At 41.1% G+C, this 21828-nt stretch overlaps 1 protein-coding gene and 2 long non-coding RNA genes across 3 annotated transcripts in view; 1 reads left to right on the forward strand and 2 right to left on the reverse strand.

The window, feature by feature from the left end:
• Positions 1-21828, forward strand: part of LOC119735736 (WD repeat-containing protein 1-A-like) — a 60918-nt gene that overhangs the window by 13168 nt on the left and 25922 nt on the right. The window contains exons 4-7 of the mRNA XM_038209654.1: positions 736-825; positions 6158-6249; positions 9244-9385; positions 12289-12367. Coding sequence (XP_038065582.1) covers positions 736-825; positions 6158-6249; positions 9244-9385; positions 12289-12367 — 403 coding nt within the window. The remainder of the gene's footprint in view (positions 1-735; positions 826-6157; positions 6250-9243; positions 9386-12288; positions 12368-21828) is intronic.
• Positions 1165-4035, reverse strand: LOC119735744. Its single transcript, XR_005272218.1, has 2 exons — positions 3817-4035; positions 1165-3666 (listed from the first exon to the last, which is right to left on the reverse strand). It is a non-coding gene; the product is annotated as an uncharacterized LOC119735744 (long non-coding RNA).
• Positions 13204-14482, reverse strand: LOC119735751. The gene is made up of 2 exons (XR_005272222.1): positions 14229-14482; positions 13204-13787 (listed from the first exon to the last, which is right to left on the reverse strand). It is a non-coding gene; the product is annotated as an uncharacterized LOC119735751 (long non-coding RNA).

The following is a 21828-nucleotide window of genomic DNA, read 5'->3' on the forward strand; positions in this document are numbered from 1 at the left end:
CCATGTATCAGAAATACTTTGTAGTTTTAACCAAAAAGAAAATTATAATTGAATAATCAACAATACCCTATTAAGAAGTTCAGAAAAGAGCAATACATGTACATGTATTCTAAATGAAAATAAAAACAAAAGGAGGAAACACTTGCACTGAGGCTGGGAAGGGCTTGTAAAATCTTCCTTGAATTTCAATGGCATGGAAAATTTGATATTTAAATTAATCATTGGAGCATTAAAGTCACCCCAAGTTCCTTTTTATTGAGCCTTGGCTCTGTAGAGACCCTTTTTAGCAAGCAACAGCAATGAAACAATCTTTGCCATTGAAAATGTGCACAGTTTTCCCAATCCCGGTCAATAGAGGGCGTTCTTTTTCGAACTGCTGATTAAAATGCAAATATTTAAATGATTGGTCACTTTGGGATTGTGGATTTTGGTTTTTCGTGATCCATATGGTCTCAGCTAATAACCTGCAAAATTCATTTAGTTAGGTGCGCCACGAAAATCACTTTCTGAGCACATTTTGCAGCCATGCCCCGTGTTCTACCCCCCCCCCAAGTTTAAAAAGCGTTCCGCCGCCAATACAACGTTGATTAATTTTAGTCTTCAGAAAATGATAATGTAAATCAGCTGAATTTCCAATTACACAACTTGTACATGAAATAACACAGATATTCTATTGAAAGTTCTAATGTCAAACACATTTATCTTCTTTTTAAGATTCATTATTTTTTTCCTTAGGCGTTCTTGTACACTGGACTTGAAGGTGAACTGGTAGGTGAGCTGCAAGATGTGGACGATTTCGCAGCCCACAGACGCGGTGTATATTCGGTGAGTGTATTCATATTTTATCAAGTATTTCATTCTTTGTTGTCAGTACATGCTGTCTTCGAAAAATGGCAATTGTAATACAAGAAGAATAAATATCCCTATCCCGCGACTCATTTTAAAACTTGTTTTGGGGAGGGGCAATAGGATCATATGTATTTATCCCCAAAGTATACCTAGTGAAAAAAACCTTAACCGAATAATTATTAAAAAATCTTACTTGGACCAAAGACCGGACTGGTTGTCACACAGTCACTTTTGGTGACTCCATCGGACAAATAGAATTTAGGAAATATGCCATACACTCCCATAAAATGAATGGAAACCAACTAGACACTTCTCAATATTCTATATACAATATACAAGCAAATTTATTTACACAAAATCCCAAAATATAAATTCATAAATCCAAATAATTTCTACGACTCGACTTATTCAAATTCACGTACAGATTTCCAATAAATTCCCAATCTGCAAATTTCTTCAAATTTGGTATTGCTCAACCCTTCAATAGATTAATAATCTCAAAAATAAATCACTTCCAAATTCAACTACAAGAATTTCCAATATCAATCAATTCTCAACTAATTCTCAATCTGCAAACATCAGGTCTCAAACCATTAATCAATAACCAATCTCCAAAACCAAAATTTTCTCGAAATGTGATCAATAACCTTAAATTGCAAATTTCACTTGAGTTTCAATATCTATACGAAACTCACTTAAACTTCCAAGAAATTAACCGTCTTCAAAATCTCTTCCAAAATACAGTCTCAAAACGTCTACTAAAAATAATCTCAAATTCTACAATGTATCAACCCAACAACTTCAACTCCAATATCTATATCGAATTTAATTTCTGTTTTCAACTTCCAAATTTCACATCAAATTTCATCAGTCTTCAACGCGGGTAAACCTTTTTTGAGTTTTCAAATCAAACTTTCAATCTAAACCGTTTTACAATCTTCCACTGAAAACCTCGATATCAATTAACGACAATCAAGAATAACCTCAATTGTGAACCTCACTATAGAATTGAACTTTTCCTCCAACTGAGCTCTTCAAAATCTTGTGAAAATCTTCCAACTTCAATTTACATATGCCATGAACCTTCTACTGTTTTTAGCAAGTTTTACCTCAGGAAATATTAATATTTACAAAATTTTCCCGACACTTGATACATTCTCAGTCCTAAATGTTCCGCGGACATCACAGTAGATCTCGGCACGCAACATAGATGGTGTAAAAGTGGCTCTACTTCAAATCCCGGAATTACGTGCCATCTAAAGAATTAATATTATACCAATATCTAATTCACTAAATCGAAACCTTAAATTTTTAGTCCTAAAGAAAAACAGAATTATTTTATCTTCATGTTTTCACAAAGTACCTTAATCTTACACTGTCTTTATGAACGATTATGAGATTTATTACAATCATATAAAAGAAAAATAAACGTGAAAATGGTGACGAATAATAAAACCAAAATTTGTGTAAACTTACGGTTAGGAGTTTCTTCACTCGAATATATCAGAGAATCTGCTTGTCACACAAGGCTGTTTAAATAGTCAGCACTTTTTAGGCAATGACACACTGGATATTTTTGGCAAAGCAAAACTCAAAGGTCCTGCGAAATATTGACTCTTCTGCTATCGGTCTCTCGTCTCAACTGACTAGGCCGCACCCCAAGTAACACTGACAAAAATTTCAAGCTCCACTAACCATGGCACTCAACAAAAGGCACATTCCAGCAAAACTCATACAATCAACCATATACCACATATGTCCTTATCAGGTACATTCACTCAACTGAGAAACAGAAAGCATGTGAGAGCAAGACCTGATTAAATATTCATTAGGCCCAAACTATTAGCCAATCAGGGTATTGGGGAAATAAATACACACAGACTGGTTCTTAAAGAAACTTTATTCACTTAAAGGAACAACTTGTACAAACTTACTGGTAAAATAAGAACATTACATATCAAAATACGAAAATTACAGATCAAATGTGACACTGGTACTAAACACCCCTAGAAAATACTCCGTCTGGCTGGCTTTCATTTCGAAGAAATCAAGAAACATGGTGATTTCCAACGAGCAGTCTATGTGACCAGTCAAAGTCAGTCAACCGTGTACAGACCAACTTGTAGGCGCAGCTAGCTTATCGGTTACACACAGCCAAAGCAATTAAAGCTTTATCAAGTTATATTTACGGTCACAGCCAGTCAATTCTGCTTTATATTTAGGCTGGGAATTCTTAACTGTTGAAAACAGTCACTTGATTGATTTTGACTGTGTAAGGGCGCGCCTAGTGGTGCGCTCCCTGGGGTAGTTTGAGCGTGTGCTAACAAACTGGGGTAGGGTGTGTACCCTGGTGAATAATTGGCAGTCAGTTCTAAATAAAGTGATCCAGTGACTCAAATATTGCAGCTCAGAATTTATTTATTTATATGTAATTAATTAGTATGTGTGGAAATCCCTGTAGAAACCCTCTACAAATCCAGAAGATATTTCTCCAAAAATCCAGATCCCAAATCTTCAGTATAAATCAATCAATCCAATCCAATCCGTCTGACAATCAATCCCTTCCGCCAATCAATCCAATCGAATCGAATCGAATCGAATCCCCTATTGATGCAAAATAAAATACAATTCAATGATTCAATCTCTTTCCATGATAAACTAGTAATATAAAAGATAAATGGATACTGTTTCCCTCAAAGCCCTATCATATTACATGTACGTATAACTCACCCAGACCGGACCCGAGACCATGCGCTGCCCTCTCTCGATTCCCGCGATGCTAGCGGACCACGGTCCTTAGCAACGGTACAGTATAACCTATGTACATGTACATGCAAATCAACGTATCGCGTGAACAATGCATGCACATACAGAGAAGTTTCACGGAGTGTGAGTCAAAACAAATCATGAACTCATCACAATAAACAAGCAAAATCTCTTTAAATGAAAGTTCTCAAACTCTCATACCTGCACCAAACTGATCCTGAATCAAATGCGGACAAGTCACTTTCATGCACAATGAACATGAAAAGAGGAAAATACCTCGACTTCCAACGGAACATTTGGAGCTAGAACTTTCCCAACCTTCGCCCAAAACAACGTGGAGAGAGAGAGCTAACACGCATGCGCGGTTGGCCACATCAAAATACTTCAATGTTACTGTACACGATTGACTCTCAGAAAATGACTATAATACATAACAACATTACAATCATGTATCGGTATTATCACTAATATAATCATAAATGAGGTTTCATAAATCACATACCCCTACAACTGTAAGGACTACTTGGCATAGAGTGTCAATCTATGTTTGCATAGGAGGGTTAATATGGTAGCTTATTCTCAAAGGAGATTCCTTGCAATTAAGCGACTGAAAAGGCCAACGAAATAACTTCTTTTGGCAATATAAGTTTCCATTAGTCACGAAACTACAGGGTGAGTAAAAAAAAACGAAACCCAAATATTGGGACCGTTTTAGGGAAGTTCTTCATATAGCACTTTCAAAATCTTGGATATAAAAGCCCAATTTATAAGCTTTCTCTTAGTACAAGAATTATTCAAATCACTGATGTACTTTTCAAGTAACGGAATTTTAAACACAATCACCGTTTTAAGGTTCTGTCCACGGATCACAAAAAAAGTTCAGTGTTCTTTCAGCAAAACGAAAAGAAATCACATAGGGATGTGTGTGAATTGTTTTCGTTTTGCTTAAAACAAAAGAGATGTGGTCCCGAACCGACAAAACAAATGTGACATTTCATAGTTTATTTTAAAGCTAAAGATATTGTGCTCGGCGTTAACATGGTTATGTAGTTATCACTTACCAGATTTTTTTCAATAATACAGGTCGAAAAGTAGACTCATGAATATTCAAAAAATATAATTAGCTGGTTTGACAGACTTCGACACCAGATCGGGCGCAGAACCCTGCAAATCTGAAAGCCGCTGCGCGCAGGGGTCTTTGTTGACAAGTATTCATGGTATTCGCCACCAATACGGGCCGTTATCGCGCGCCTAACTAGTAGTTTGGCGAGTCGTTAACCCTTGTGTGTAGGATCTGTGATTACACGAGGTCACTAATAAGCGTTGGTCTTCTGGTAGCAGACCAGTAAATAAACTTCCATAGACCCCAATGGTAAATGCTCCCACTTCAAAAATTCGGAAAAAATACTCACAACTCTCCAAGGTGTTCGAGACACACATCAAATTAAAGCTTATTTCATCATCTTTCATTTTCTGTTCAATTTACGGGGGGTCAACTGATGACTTTTAGGAGAAATTTCAATCTGAAGACGATCACCCCTGAAAATAGTCCTGAAGCCCATCGCCATTTTGAAAAACGATGCCTACACTCCATTGCAAAATAGAGCGCTTTCAGGGTCCAAATTACATCCAATTTACACAGAACTGCAAGCTCCCAGTCCTGTGCACGGCTTCCACCCATATTTTTTACAAACCCTCAAGTTCATGGCCCACAGCATGCTCAAATACCGAAGATTTTGAGGGCATGCAAATCGCGATTTGGCCAGCGCAGGCAATTTCGGACCGATTTACTGGTCTGCACCCTATAGGTAGCAGACCAGTAAATAAACTTCCATAGACCCCAATGGTAAATGCTCCCACTTCAAAAATTCGGGAAAAATACTCACAACTCTCCAAGGTGTTCGAGACACACATCAAATTAAAGCTTATTTCATCATCTTTCATTTTCTGTTCAATTTACGGGGGGTCAACTGATGACTTTTAGGAGAAATTTCAATCTGAAGACGATCACCCCTGAAAATAGTCCTGAAGCCCATCGCCATTTTGAAAAACGATGCCTACACTCCATTGCAAAATAGAGCGCTTTTAGGGTCCAAATTACATCCAATTTACACAGAACTGCAAGCTCCCAGTCCTGTGCACGGCTTCCACCCATATTTTTTACAAACCCTCAAGTTCATGGCCCACAGCATGCTCAAATACCGAAGATTTTGAGGGCATGCAAATCGCGATTTGGCCGGCGCAGGCAATTTCGGACCGATTTGCTGGTCTTCACCCTTCTGTGTTCGAAGCCCACAGGAGAAAACTCGTGACAAGTTTCCTTTGCGCGGAAAGCACAAAGGTCACATTATGCAAATCAAAGTGTTTAATAAAAACATGCAAATCACTTGCAAACTTGTACAGAAATTGAGGGCGCACTTGGTCCCCCTACATTGCTAGACAATATTATAGCTATTTACAATTAGACTCTGATCTTTGTTATCTTTCACGGTTTCAAAAAAAAATTGGTTTATTTTTCTTTCTCCTTTTTTGGTCTTTGAAGGTGTACTTTAGTCCTGACAGTAAACGGCTCCTTACTGCATCTGGCGACAGAACTGTCAAAATGTGGGATGTTGAAACACGGCAGCTTATCACGTAAGCAAACAGATTTGGAATCTACCTGCATTTAAATCCTTTGATGAAAATAAATCAGCCTGGAATAAAGCCTTTTAAGGACAAACAAGTTATCTATTTCTTCTTCTTTTTCTAAAGCAACTTACTTGCGCTGTGCATGCCTTTCATGAGAGCAGTTTTTGTTATTTACATTCAGTTACAATGAAATTAACTATTTGAGGAGTTAGTATAATAGATCAAATATTGTTACACTGACATGTTTGAAGTTTTGTGTTCGAAAATGCAGGAAAAACCAAGAAAAACAAAAATGTTCGAGTAGTCTGGTTCCCCGACTCCACTAAAGATGAAATGGATCAATTTATAGATGCCGGAAAATTGTAAAGTAAGGGAACCAGTTGTAGCTGGCCTGCACCCGTTCATGAACATGTAACGAAAAGCCAAAAAAATTATAACTGAACCTTTTAAATTTGGAGCAGTAGTTGAACATGATTAGGTTTTCCCACGGTGGTCGGCCGACCATTGTTGCAAATGTATACAAAAATACCATTTTCTTGAAAATGACCTCACACCAGGTGCCATAATTTTACAGGATGCTTTAGACTGTCATTTACCAACACCCTAGTAAGGTATAAAAACTTGGTAGTTTTATTTTTCGATGTTTGCTTATATTGTATATTCCCTTTGACGTATCACCGTTCCTGAGTTAGACAAATGTATTGATTTTTCGTACGATTTGATTGTCTTAGATTTAACGCGCTCAGCGTCCATTTATTTATCATGCAACTGGACATGCAACTGCAGCTGCAACTGGAAAATATTTCACCAGCTGCGTATTCTTGAAACAGGGACTAGTCACAAAATGCACATGCGTATAGTCTGCGTTTTATATTGCGCCGCATTCCTTCTGTCGGCCAAGCAATCCGAATAGCTCAGTCGATACGCGGTGCATGGCGTTATCAAGATAATGGGGTTCGACACTAGTCACGTGACCGTCATCATTTGTGTCCATGTAAATGTAATTATTGTTTGAAATAAAACCAGTTACAAATGTAGGAAATTTCATTAAATCCTCTGTATTTTCGTGTTCTATTGCGATAAATGTCAAAGCCAAGTCATTGAACTTGGGGTGAATTTTCAGTTCATTAAAAACCTTTTAATTCACAAGTGGGAGGGAAATCAGGGGAGGGGAATCAGATGCCAAGTTTCTTGGAGGAAGCCTACTGTGTGTTATAATGACAAGGACACGGCTTTTTACGAGTCAATGATCAAAGACATGTAACCGAGCTGGGAAGATTACGCAGAAAATTCAAAGTGACACTGGGCTATAATTCCACTAAATTGATAAAATTTCATTACTACATAAACAGACAGTCATTCTTCAGCAGTCTGTAATAACAGAAAACAGAAGAATATAAATTAACTTAATTTCATTACAAATATACAATGACTATGAATCCAATTATTCAATTATTCAATTATTTACATAAAGCCACTTCTCCTTACCCCCTTGGTTATCCCTTGTTTAAGAGAAATTACATTACCGGTTCTATTAACCTCAACTTCCATTGATTTGTTCTATAGAAATGTTTCTGGTACGAATTTATACATTCATGAAGAGAGGCATAAAAAATAATCAAGGAGAAATAATCTCCATATGCATACGTTTTGCAACAACTGTTCAAAACATTAATCTACACGTCTCTAATTTCTTAGGCACATTTCAAGCAATATTATTCCATACACGTACCCAAATGTTATGGACGCTGGATAAAGGAGGATACACTGGTCCACTCAAGCAGTATTGTAGTACTCGTACTCGAGTACTACTCGAGTACTTTTTTGGAGTAGGCCTACTCGTACTTGTACTCGTACTCGAATGTCAAGGTACTCGTACTCAATACGACGGTAGTCGTACTCCAGCAGCAGAGTACTCGTACTCGCACATTTCGAAATTGTACTCGATCATCAAAGTACTCGTACTCGAATAACAGTACTCGATAAAACAAAGTACTCGTACTCGAATATCAGTACTCGATAAAAAAAAATGGTATAGCACTTACGTTACCACGGCCTTATTTTATCGATACTTTGAGTTTCAAATGACCGATTGCGGAGAAATCTAAATGTTTTCTTTACTCTACGCACGTCCGTACAGACACAATTAACAGTTTCCGTGACTGTGTCTGTATATAGGTCTGACTGGGCCGGGGCCAACTTACCCACGATAACCCATTTGTCGTGGGCACAATGACCGATCATTGTACACACTGCACGCCGAGGTGTTCCTCAAAATGGGCGTACGATTAACTTGGGTGATTGGAGCAAAGCCGTTTTCTGAACCCCGGTTTCGGTACCATAATACAGGTCCAGCCCATTGCCAAATTTGCATGAATGGCAAAAGAGACACAGCCGAAGCCGAAGTTTGAAAAACGGCCCCTAGTCTGGTTACGGCAGCAGGTCCACAACGGCCTAGCCTTAAACAGAGGCCTATGAATGGGAAGCAGTCTAATAGCGTACTGAATCACCTGCCAAAAAAAAAAACACACGCGCATCTGCCAAGTTTTTTGCATGCACGTTGCATGTACTTTTGTACGTTTACGCTTAGGCTTACGCTTGCCTGTGTGGCACTTCAGTCACTTTTTTGTACCCAAATTGTATATGTTGTTCGTGCAAAGAACAAAGTTTGGATTCTAAACGCTTTGTGGCGCGATCTGAGGCAATTTCTGGTCACTTAAAGCAATGTTTTTGAGCAACAGATTATTTTTTTGAACATAATTTTCGGCTTCGTAGTCACTGAATCAGCCATTCTTTGCTGAACAATCATTATGTAGGCAACAAGTTCATTTTGGGACTCAGAAAAGTGACGGGAAACGATATACCCCTATTTGAAAAGTTGTCCTCTCCCTCTCCCGCCGTCCACCACCGATAGAAACCAACACGGCTAGGCGAGTCGATCGTGTGAAAAAAAAAGAACCCAGAACACTGCCTCTAACTTCCCTTTTTTTCACATTCTAGGACTTTTAATATGGGCACGGCGGTTGAAGACGAGCAGGTCGCTGTCCTGTGGCAAGAAGATTACATCTTGTCTCTTTCCTTGGGGGATGACATATATTACCTGGACAGGAACAACCCTGACACTCCACTGCGGATTATCAAGGTGAATAGAGTCAGTAATAATAGCGAATAAATATCGTCCTGTGCCAAGGAAAAGGACACTAGCAGCTCAGTAGCACAGACATGCAAAAAAATTAGTAACACTTTTAAAGGTTTTGTCCTCCCATTTCTTAATTATAAATCACATAAAGCTGAGATTTTGACTCACGAAATTCGTGAATAAATATAGTATTTGAACATTTCTAATAAGGAAATACATTTGTGCTTGTGAGGTTTTAAACACTATCTTTAAGACCGGTTGGAGTCTTGGCGCTGATAATAACCCGAGCCAAAGGCGAAGGTAATTTAGGGACCGTGACCATTCATCCCCGGTATGAAAAGGGCCCCCAGTAAGCTCGTCCCCTCACAAGAAGTCATTTCGCACCGTCACAGCTACTAGCCCAGGAGCTGATCCGGTTGCTATGATCAGGAACTCCTCTATCCTATGGTCTATTGTTTGCAAGTATTGACACATATATCCCAGAAGAAACCCGCTTGTGGTCATCTCTCAGCGCGAAACAATAGAACACTTTCGTCGGCACAGATCAAAACCCCTGCCATGCGGTTTCGCGCACAATGGGACCGTAAATTACCAAGGCGTTTGGAAGGAATTTATCTTTAATCCGGTAAGTCTGCTATTGTTCTGCTCTGGAGGTTCTCTGAAGGGCAATAAATTGATGCACCTGACTTACTTCAAAACTTCTGGTCAGACAGGACCATGTACCGGACGAGAATGGGCTAAAGACCGGACTGGCTCTGGACCGGACGAGGTACCGGGGGGCCCTTTTCATACCAGGGCTGAATGGTCACGGTCCCTTACTGCGTCCAGACTCCAACCGGTCTTAAACATAGTGTTTAAAACCGGCCAAACACACATTTATTCCCATTCATCAATACCTTTTTATTGTCCGATAGCAAGATTCTGATTCTGATTCCCTCACCCTACTTCAGACTAAGCAGAGCAATTTATAGTCGGCCGGGAATTGTCAGGTCAGGGAACCAGACTCAGTTTTGCTGGCTTGCTCCAATTCACGGATGTGAAACTGATTGCCAAAAATGTGGACTGACTACCGGTACATTTGGTAATATGGGGGGCAGTATTTGAAGAGAAATAAAAAAAAATCCCCAACGATCGTTGGAAATCGATTCAAAAATTCCCTTTAATTTTCTTGAAAATGAGACCACATCACTGTGCCATGATTTCACAGGATGCTTAATAAGACTGTATTCACTCGCAGTCAAGTGGTATTTCATTATAATCTGGTAGTTGTGATAATATGCTACTTGCAAATGTCGTATAAATTGTGGACTGCTGTGGTGTGGGATATGACGCTTTTGACACCCAGGGGGTGCATAGCACCCGCCGAGGCGAATCGTACCAATACTTCAAAAGGATATAATATTATGGTTGTGACTTACTTTGTGAGAAATATATTAAATCACTCCGATGTACCTTTTGATAATTGGAGGTTTTGATGTCCTTGGTGCCAGACATGAGACTGAGGGTTTGACGTTGCAGTTCTCGTTGCACACAGATTCCACGCAACGATTCTGGCACTTTCCACATACGCCGCAAGGCGCGTATTGAACGCAGTGCGATGTCACCCTCAGTGCGTGATATGCATTTTTATTGTTTAGACACATGGTCGTCTAAAAGACCAATGCGTTACAGTACCCATGCACACGATATAACAATAGCTGTTAATCAAATCTTTGGAATGATTATGTTCTGCGCGACTCTGGCAGTCTGACTGGATACAATCCCAACCCATTCACCATCCCGGGCTGAAAGTTGCAAAGCATGTATAGTGGCAAAATAAAGCAACAACAACTGTTGACAAGTTAAATACAAGTGCCCACTAATTTTTATGGGAATAAATGGAATTTGTCTGTGCTGGTCACTGCTTCACGCACAAACAAAAGGTAAGATTTTGAAAGTTCTGACGTTTTTCAGAATTTTCGATCTCACCAGCTGACCTTGACGCAGTGCACGTTATTATTATTATTTTAATTTCTTTTTTTTTTTGGTGCTGTTGAGGTCAAATCAATTATAACAATGATAATAATTGTTCATATTAATTACATAATTAAATGGTACCTTTGGGAGACACGTTATCGTATTTTATTCTAACGGAGGGACACACAGGACAAAAGGGGGACGAATTTGATGTTTTCTAAGGACCCCTGTAGAGGCAGAATTTTACAGTCGCAATTCGGTAATATTTGCTGCTCGTGGTGTAATGAATACAACCAAAATACAATAAAAATCTAAATACAATAAAGACGATGACAGTAGACCAACTAGACGAGCATATACCAGGCTGGAATGCAGACCGGTTGTTTTCGCCGGACACTAAGGCCTCCGAAAATCAATAGGTGGTGATGGGGGGGGGGGGGGGGGGGGGGCTCGTACCATATTTTCAATGGGGAACGCTGTTAAATCCTAGAGTCAGGCAACTAAAAGTGTACAAATGCACCCTTCGCACGACTATTTATTTTAGGAGGACACCGTTCGCATATACGTGACATTCTTACATTTAGCAAAAATTTGTCTTCTGGCATATACATGTATAGTGAACATGTACATAAACAATTTACTTGTAAAGTTGGCCGTTCTGAAGCACAGCCTGCCAACGTGCATGCGTTTAGCTAAAGCCTGACGTGCTTTGTCTAGCTTAGCATCAACAATAGTGCTGGTGCCTAGCGTGGTCTGAGTAGATCTGTGGAACACTGGTGCCTAGGGCATACGGAACATTTTAATCCAGCCCTGAAAGTTCCAACACTTAATAAATCTTCTGTGATTTGCATTTTCCTTAAAAAAATCTTATAATTTCGAAGAACTGTCTAAAACGGTATCTAAAAAGATAAATAATTTTAAATGTCTATTTTAAAATTTGCTTTCTGCAGGGTCACAGCAAACGCATCGTCGCGATGGTCCTGTCTAGCGACGCCAACACCATTTATTCGGCCTGCCTGGACAAAGTTCATATCCTTTTAATCCCTAAAAACATGAACTGTAGTATCGTATTACGTGTACACGGTAATTGTTCTCTGATGAAGCCATAAAAATGCAAGTGATTGTGCAGTAAAGGTAACCCACAAACAAAGCGGTAATATGATCTTAATAGTCACAATTATGGTTTATCATAAACTATGGACAGAAGGCTGGTCAATGATATCTCGGATACACACATGCATCTGGCATGCATGACTGCTGCCCTTGCTGGTATGTAGAAATCCTCTTGGAGCAGTTAGGTGTAATACTTGTTGAACACAACCAGACACAGCGTCGTTTCCTTTCCCCCACTTTGCCCCCCCCCCCCCCAGTTTTCAGCCAACACTTTTTGAGATTCACAGCAAGCTTAAGACAGCCCTGTACGTGGTTTCAAATTTCAGGGTTTGTTTCCCTGACGATGATCCAACTATGAGCCGAAAATTGTTTTGATATTTTCAGTATTTTTCGTTAAAATTGGAAAAATAGGCCTGGTCACGTGCATTTTTAAAAGTTGTAACACTTATGTTTTCAATATCTGTCAATCTTTTCAAGCCTCGCGGATATTAAAAGTCTGGCGCTGCCAGTAACCAGACATAATACAATTAGCTTCAAGGGATATTGTACTTTATATAAACATGAACCATTGAAGGTAGAAAACTTTTAATGTAAACACCCTCCACATATCCACCTGCCTTGTTTTTAAATTCACAGTCTTCAGCGGTGGCACTGTCAGAATGACCCCGAGAAGAAATGAATAAACGGAAGGGGGAAAGCTTACTTGGTTTACAAAACACAAATGAAGTCGAGAAAAGGACGACAAAACAATATCTGACTTGGACTACAAAAAATTTAATAAATCCAAGTAAAGGTCACGGTCAAAGGCTAAACAGGTCTTCCAGTGCGCACTGACATATTACACAAATCGATAGGCGAAAACAATGAACAAAAATTCGGGAAAGATTCTTAAATAATAAATCAGCGGATAAAATCCAACCTCAAAACAAAACTTTCACAATCCGCTGTCTACAAGACTACAACGTTCGTACAAAAACGCTTCTACTTAATTAAACCCGTCAGGGTTTTTGAGATTAAGGAATTACAAGTAATAATCCAAAACTATTAATCCCTAAAAATTGTTCTTTGTAGAGTTCGTTCAGCCAGACTCAGAAAATCATGCAGTTCCGTTTACGGAAAACGTTCGTTTTAAAACGAGCCCACCTCAGCCCACGTTCGTTAGTCCTGGACTTGCAGGAAACTGCCGGTGTCCACTTCACCGTTCGTTGCGGTCCACCGCGCTGGTACTAGCCTCACTCGGAGCAGTCGATAGGGTTGGTGGCACTCGTACTGGCCTGGGTGGGATAGCCTCAGTGGGGAATTACGTGCCTCCCGTACTTCCGTGCTAGTTGGCCATCTAAATAAAAGATTTATTAAGTAAAATATCTTCTCTACTAAAATAAACACAATCTTGGCTACTGCCTTATCAATCAATGTCCAAATATGACATCACTGTGCAATATTCTTTAAAACAATGATCATGATCTCAATCAATAGACTTTCTACACCAAGGGAAATGTAGCTAACTTTCTCAACAATCAAGTAAACATCAAGAAAGAGGAAAAGGAGGTGAAAAATCACTCCTAAAGGCACATACTATACAATAAATCTGGATAGTTCGTAACGTTAAATATGAACACACATCATTCCTTTAAGGTACATCTATATCTAAGACTCTCAGGCTTTCTTTAATCGGATTTAAGTCATATCCAACACACATGTCATTCTCTGGGAAAATGACTAGCATGAATTTATATAAACACATAACATTTAAATTAGAAAATAACTGAATACTCACAGTCACAAGAGACTCTTCTCTTCTTCGAAAAAACATGGAATGTAGCCTCAAACCATGTGCCCCTCACAAGCAAATAGGTGTACTGGAGAGTCAATATCTCTCAAAATCACACACAAAATAAATGGATGGCAATCGAAAATTATTACAAGTTGCAACATCCAAACAGAAGTAGAATCGCTGCGGGGCAATAATTGCTAGCAGGCCGCCGGCACTGCTCGAGCTGTCAAGCCTTCTGCCGCACCTAAATAAACAAAAGCCTCGCCACGCCACAATGCTCCCAGAAGTCCGTAGGACCAAAAAACCTATTCAAAGTTTCCCGCGACGACAGTACCTTTAACCTTTCTTTGTGACCAAAACCATTCAACCTTGGAACAACAACAAACGTGACTATGACCAACGACGCACACAGACCTAGACATGTACAAGTCATCTAACCACTAAAAGTTACATCAAAGTTACTCGCTAAAAAAAAAGACGTTGTGACATTTTACTCCCCCTTTAAGAGAAAATGTTTCACATTTTCTAATCTGCTCGGAGAAAAGGAAACAAAGTGTTATTTACAATCAAAATATACACATATATACACTGTTGAAAATTCAAGGTAGTCATTTACAAATATCATAGTATACTTACCTTAAAGCTACTTGTGCAGCAAACTGGATATCCGTGTAATGGTATACCTACCTACTCTTCAGCACTGGAGCGACTGAGAAAGTCGGCTCCGACGTTCTGAGACCCTTTTATGGCCTCAATCCTCATCCTGTAAGGTTGCAAAGAAAGTGCCCATCGCATAATACGGCTGTTGACGACCCGAGCCTTCTGCATATACACAAGGGGTTGATGATCAGTCTCTAGCACGAATTGTCTGCCATACAAGTACGTTTGGAATTTTTTGACAGCCCAGACAATTGCTAGACACTCACGCTCGATGGTGGAGTAAGCCTGTTCCCTAGGTAGCAGCTTCCTGCTGGCGTAGTGAATAGGAAACTTCACACCATCCCTTTCTTGCAGAAGGACAGCCCCCAGTCCCACGTTCGATGCGTCTGTCCGAAGAATGAAATCTCTTCGCACATCAGGAAGATGGAGAATAGGTGAACTGGTCAGCACTTGCTTCAGTGACTGAAAAGCCAGTTCCTGACTCTGACCCCACACAATTTTGTTCGGCTCCTTGTTCTTCGTCTTGTTGTAAGTGGTACTGCGATTGCTGCAAAGTTGGCAACGAATTTTCTGTAGTATCCAACGAGACCTAAGAAAGAGCGCAGTTGTTTCTTCGTCTGGGGTTGTTGGGCCTTCAAAATCTTCTCCAATTTGTCCTGGTGAGGTTCAAGTCTCCCTTGTCCGATTGTATGCCCGAGAAAGTCAAGCTTCTCAAAACCAATCATGCATTTCGCAGGGCGAGCAGTGAGCCCTGCCCGATGGAGACTATGAAGCACTTCTTTGAGAGCCACAATGTGAGATTCCCAATCTGGTGTATGTATCAAGATATCGTCGATGTAGTTGTCGACATGCTGAATACCTTGTAGTACAATCCTCATCATGCGACTGAAGGTGGCTGGAGCATTTATCAAGCCAAAAGGCATGGTTCTAAACTGATACAGCCCATCTGGGGTGATAAAAGCCGTCTTGGACCTGTCTTCCAGTCTCACCGGGATCTGCCAATATCCTTTTGTAAGATCGATCTTGGAGAAAAACTTGTCTTGAGAAAGATGAGCGAATATTTCGTCGGTGACTGGCATAGGCTCAGCATCGAAGACAGTGATTTTGTTGAGCTGCCTAAAGTCGACACAAAATCTATTGGTGCCATCTTTCTTCCGAACCAAAACAATTGGCGAAGCGTACGGTGAGTCGGACCTCTCAATCATCCCCAAATCTAACATACTCTTGACTTCCTTCTTCACCGTGTCACGGACTGCATGAGGCAAAGGATAAGGCTTAGACCTTACTGGCTGATCTGTAGTGACTTTGATGTCATGAACAGCAACATTGGTTTGACCAGGAAGATCAGTCAACGATTCCCTGTTGTTCCCCAGAATCCGGCGAACCTGTCGAATCTGCTCAGAAGATAGATCAGGGTTGACTGATACATCTGAAGGAGACTCTTTGGCTTCTACTGCCGGTAGTTCGATGTCATTTATGAAGTCAGACCCATCTGGGAACGAAGTGATGTCTTCGTTGTCGTCATCACTGATGACAGCACATCCAACTACCTCAATGACACCGCGCTTAACTGTTGTTTCTGGTGCATCTGTTTCACTTGTACCATCCCTCTCGACGTATTTCTTTAGAAGGTTTGCATGGAACACCTTGACTCTACTACCTAAATGGATACGGTAGTCCATCTCGCCAACCTTTTCAATGACAGGGAACGGCCCTTTCCACTGCATTAGGAGTTTGTTGTGGTCCGTTGGAAGCAGAAGAAGGACCCGGTCACCCACGTTGAATTTCCTTGCACGTGCCTTCCGGTTGTAGTACATCTTGGCTCTGGTCGATGATCTCCTCAACTCCTCACGTGCCAGTTTGCAGGTTTGTTCAAGTCGATCTTGCAGATCGAGAACGAACTGATATGTAGACCTGACTTCAGGTGTCTCCACATTCCCCGACCACAACTCCTTCAAGATGGTCATTGGACCTCTCACTGACCTCCCATATAGCAACTCGAACGGCGAGAACCCAAGACTCGCTTGAGGAGTCTCTCTGTAGGCAAACAAAAGGGGGTTAATATACCGATCCCAATCTTGGGGACGCTCGGCACACATACGCTTCAACATTTGCTTCAAGGTACCATTGAAGCGTTCCACAAGCCCATTGCATGCGGGATGGTAGGGAGTTGTGGTGAGCTGTCTCACAGATAGCAATCGGCTTACCTCCCTCATGACATCTGAGGTGAACTGGGACCCTTGATCCGTCAGTACCTCACGCGGCACACCAACCCTGCTGAACACGTCCACTAAAGCCTCAGCAACTCTGGTTGCCTCGATGCTTCGAAGTGGCACAGCCTCGGGGTACCTGGTGGCATAGTCGACTACTGTCAAGATGTAACGATGACCCTTGGTAGTAATTGGCTTGATGGGACCAACGATGTCTACGGCTATTCGCTGGAATGGCGTCTCAATCAGTGGCATCGTACCCAGGGGAACCTTGGTCACACGTCCCTTGTGCACCGTTCGCTGACACACATCACATGACCTGCAAAATCTAGTAACATCAGACTGTAACCCTGGCCAAAAGAAACTAGATAGAATCCTGTCAACAGTTTTCCTAATCCCCTGATGACCACCAAGGACAGACTCACGAGCTAAAGCCATAACATGATTGCGATATTTCTCAGGCACAACCAACTGCTGTAAAGGATCACCGCACTGTATCTTCGGTGAGAAGAATTGTCTATACAACAAACCATTGGAACTATAGAACTTGGAGGAATTATTCTTACCAGTAATCAACTCTTCTCCTGATGATGCCAACTCATAAAACCGATGCAGACTAGGGTCAGCCTTCTGAGCGGCGATGAAGTCATCTCTACTGATGTCCGGCAGAGGATGTTTTGGTATCTTCATTGGACGAAAAGGTCTCTGTTCGGCTGCCTTCTGGGCCCTCGTCTGAACAGCTTGAGCTTCATCATGGTGTCCGTCTCCTGGTTGATTCTGACGAGTCTCTGTCATCTCTTCAACACTGTCAACGGGATGGATATCCTGTAATTGACTAGAAGGTTCCTGTACACCAGTTATATTACCAATGATGAGGTCATAAATTGGGTTACGCATACACAACGCCTTGGTATAACCTGTAAAGAATGGTGTGTCAACGTATATTCTAGCAACTGGAAATTTGCAAACAGTACCATCAATAAGAACACACATTCTTGTCTCACCTGTCAGCCACTTGTCATTAACCAAGTCTCGTCTCACTACGACACCGGAACATCCACTGTCCCGAAGACCTTGGACTCTGCAGTTTCCTAACTGACCTTCTGTTACTGGCATCTCGACTGTGGTGGATTGTGTACATGCGGCACTCATCACCATCAACTCATGTCCGCACATCAGAGTAACATGGTCGTCATCTACACAGCAATCTGCTAGACCTTGACCTGCGACCAGACATGCTGCAGTCTTCACCGGTCCAGCTCCTGTGGTCTAGGAGGTTGGAGAGGTGTAGCTTGGCTGCAGTGATCGCAGGTACAGCGAGTACACTGTTGCTGCTGTGGAGTTCCCTTAGTTGTCTCCTGGAATGCTGATTGTTTCTGGTTCGATGCTTGGTTCCTCTTCCCAGTAAACTTCATCCCAGCTGTCTTGGTGTGTTTAGACTGCGCCTGTTTCCGCTTGAAACAGTCACGAGCCACATGACCTGGCTTTTCGCAGAAAAAGCAAACAGGACGAGAAGTAGAGTTATTGCTACTTTTACCTGGTGGAGCTGGCTTCTTGTCGCTATCAGGTCGTTTGAAAGACGAGCGGGAACCGAGATGTTTCTTGGAGTCGGACGTCGATGACCCAAAAGTGGTTCCACGCGCCTCTTGAAATTGCTCAGCTAACACGGCCACTTCTTTGATGTCTTTGGGCTGCCTCTCCTTGATAAACAAAGCAAGATCTTTATCACTAGCGTTAATAAACTGTTCCCTCAAGAGCAGATCTTTAACGCCATCATACGTTTTCTCACTTTTAGCTAAATCTACCCACCTTGAGAAGAGATTATCTAATCTCACAACAAACTGTGGAGCAGTTTCACCAACCTCAGGCCTTGCGGAACGAAACTTCTGCCGAAAACCCTCCTGAGTGAGCTGGTAGCGCTTGAGTAGTGCACTCTTGAGGACCTCATAATTACCTGCTTCCTCTGCGGCAATGCGGGTGTACACGTCCAGTGCCTTGCCTTTCAGGAGCGCGCTCAGGTTGATAGACCAGTCCTTCTCTTCCCATCCTTGTGACTTGGCGTAGCGCTCAAACCTCTGTAAATAAGAATCTATATCATCTTTGTCATCTTCAAAGAAAGGAAGTTTGGGTGCACGGGCTTTCATGGTGTTAGTTACATGGGATTTAACATCCTTACCATCATCCTGTGATTTTACCTGGAGTTGTAACTGCAGAATTTCTATCTCCTGCTTTTTCAACTCACGCTGGTGAACCCTGACCTCTTTAGCCAAACGCTCCATCTCTCTCCTTTCTTCTGCTTGCAGTTCTCGTAGTTCCTTTTCCTTCTGCTCATTTTCTTTCTGTTGTTCCTTCTGAAACTCTCTTTCACTCTTAATGAAATCCAATAAATCTTGACCAGACAGACCCAAGGACTTCCCTATATCTGTGATTTCTTTCATACCAGACATCTTGAGCACTAAAACTGACCGACTTGAGACAATTAGAAACTGAATCAACACATTGTGACTACCATGACCCTGAACCGATACACTAACCTCAGCAGTAGCATTTGCGCAAGATACACGAAGACACGCGATGACGGCATTCGATGGCTTAGCAAAAATCGCAAGCAACGCTAAAATTAGCAAGCTCGCCAAAGAAAGCAAATGCTGTGAAGGGAACATGGATTGATCTCATTCCTAGCTTGTCTATGAGAGTTGTCAACCGTTTCCCACCTCCAATGTCTCCTGTAAACGGTAAGCTTTCACTTTTTCCCTTGCGTTTCCCGGACAAGCCCCCAAATGTCAGAATGACCCCGAGAAGAAATGAATAAACGGAAGGGGGAAAGCTTACTTGGTTTACAAAACACAAATGAAGTCGAGAAAAGGACGACAAAACAATATCTGACTTGGACTACAAAAAATTTAATAAATCCAAGTAAAGGTCACGGTCAAAGGCTAAACAGGTCTTCCAGTGCGCACTGACATATTACACAAATCGATAGGCGAAAACAATGAACAAAAATTCGGGAAAGATTCTTAAATAATGAATCAGCGGATAAAATCCAACCTCAAAACAAAACTTTCACAATCCGCTGTCTACAAGACTACAACGTTCGTACAAAAACGCTTCTACTTAATTAAACCCGTCAGGGTTTTTGAGATTAAGGAATTACAAGTAATAATCCAAAACTATTAATCCCTAAAAATTGTTCTTTGTAGAGTTCGTTCGGCCAGACTCAGAAAATCATGCAGTTCCGTTTACGGAAAACGTTCGTTTTAAAACGAGCCCACCTCAGCCCACGTTCGTTAGTCCTGGACTTGCAGGAAACTGCCGGTGTCCACTTCACCGTTCGTACTAGCCTCACTCGGAGCAGTCGATAGGGTTGGTGGCACTCGTACTGGCCTGGGTGGGATAGCCTCAGTGGGGAATTACGTGCCTCCCGTACTTCCGTGCTAGTTGGCCATCTAAATAAAAGATTTATTAAGTAAAATATCTTCTCTACTAAAATAAACACAATCTTGGCTACTGCCTTATCAATCAATGTCCAAATATGACATCACTGTGCAATATTCTTTAAAACAATGATCATGATCTCAATCAATAGACTTTCTACACCAAGGGAAATGTAGCTAACTTTCTCAACAATCAAGTAAACATCAAGAAAGAGGAAAAGGAGGTGAAAAATCACTCCTAAAGGCACATACTATACAATAAATCTGGATAGTTCGTAACGTTAAATATGAACACACATCATTCCTTTAAGGTACATCTATATCTAAGACTCTCAGGCTTTCTTTAATCGGATTTAAGTCATATCCAACACACATGTCATTCTCTGGGAAAATGACTAGCATGAATTTATATAAACACATAACATTTAAATTAGAAAATAACTGAATACTCACAGTCACAAGAGACTCTTCTCTTCTTCGAAAAAACATGGAATGTAGCCTCAAACCATGTGCCCCTCACAAGCAAATAGGTGTACTGGAGAGTCAATATCTCTCAAAATCACACACAAAATAAATGGATGGCAATCGAAAATTATTACAAGTTGCAACATCCAAACAGAAGTAGAATCGCTGCGGGGCAATAATTGCTAGCAGGCCGCCGGCACTGCTCGAGCTGTCAAGCCTTCTGCCGCACCTAAATAAACAAAAGCCTCGCCACGCCACAATGCTCCCAGAAGTCCGTAGGACCAAAAAACCTATTCAAAGTTTCCCGCGACGACAGTACCTTTAACCTTTCTTTGTGACCAAAACCATTCAACCTTGGAACAACAACAAACGTGACTATGACCAACGACGCACACAGACCTAGACATGTACAAGTCATCTAACCACTAAAAGTTACATCAAAGTTACTCGCTAAAAAAAAGACTTTGTGACAGGCACATAACGTCCGTGTCTTACCATTGCAGGGTAATCCCATATATTTTCCACCCAATGTCAAATACAGGCTTGTATATCGCAAAGCTTGGAAAGTGGACTGCTGAAAAAGAAAAAATCGTGACGTCATTTCATCCCAAAATAAGGACTTAACGTTTACAACAACAGCCGGGCGCGTATCGCGTAACATCGACAGAGCGAGTAACACGGTGTTTTATCCATGTCTATGACGTGATAACGGTTGAATGACCGAAGACCCGATATAGAAAATGCCAAAGGATTAGTCAAAATCTAATAAGCGATTATCTGTTCAAATGACATCGACTACCCCCGCCTCCCCCCTCCAAAACAAAAGGTCACAGG

The sequence above is a fragment of the Patiria miniata genome, unplaced genomic scaffold (genome assembly GCF_015706575.1).
Source record: "Patiria miniata isolate m_02_andy unplaced genomic scaffold, ASM1570657v1 HiC_scaffold_10, whole genome shotgun sequence".
Taxonomy (NCBI): domain Eukaryota; kingdom Metazoa; phylum Echinodermata; class Asteroidea; order Valvatida; family Asterinidae; genus Patiria; species Patiria miniata.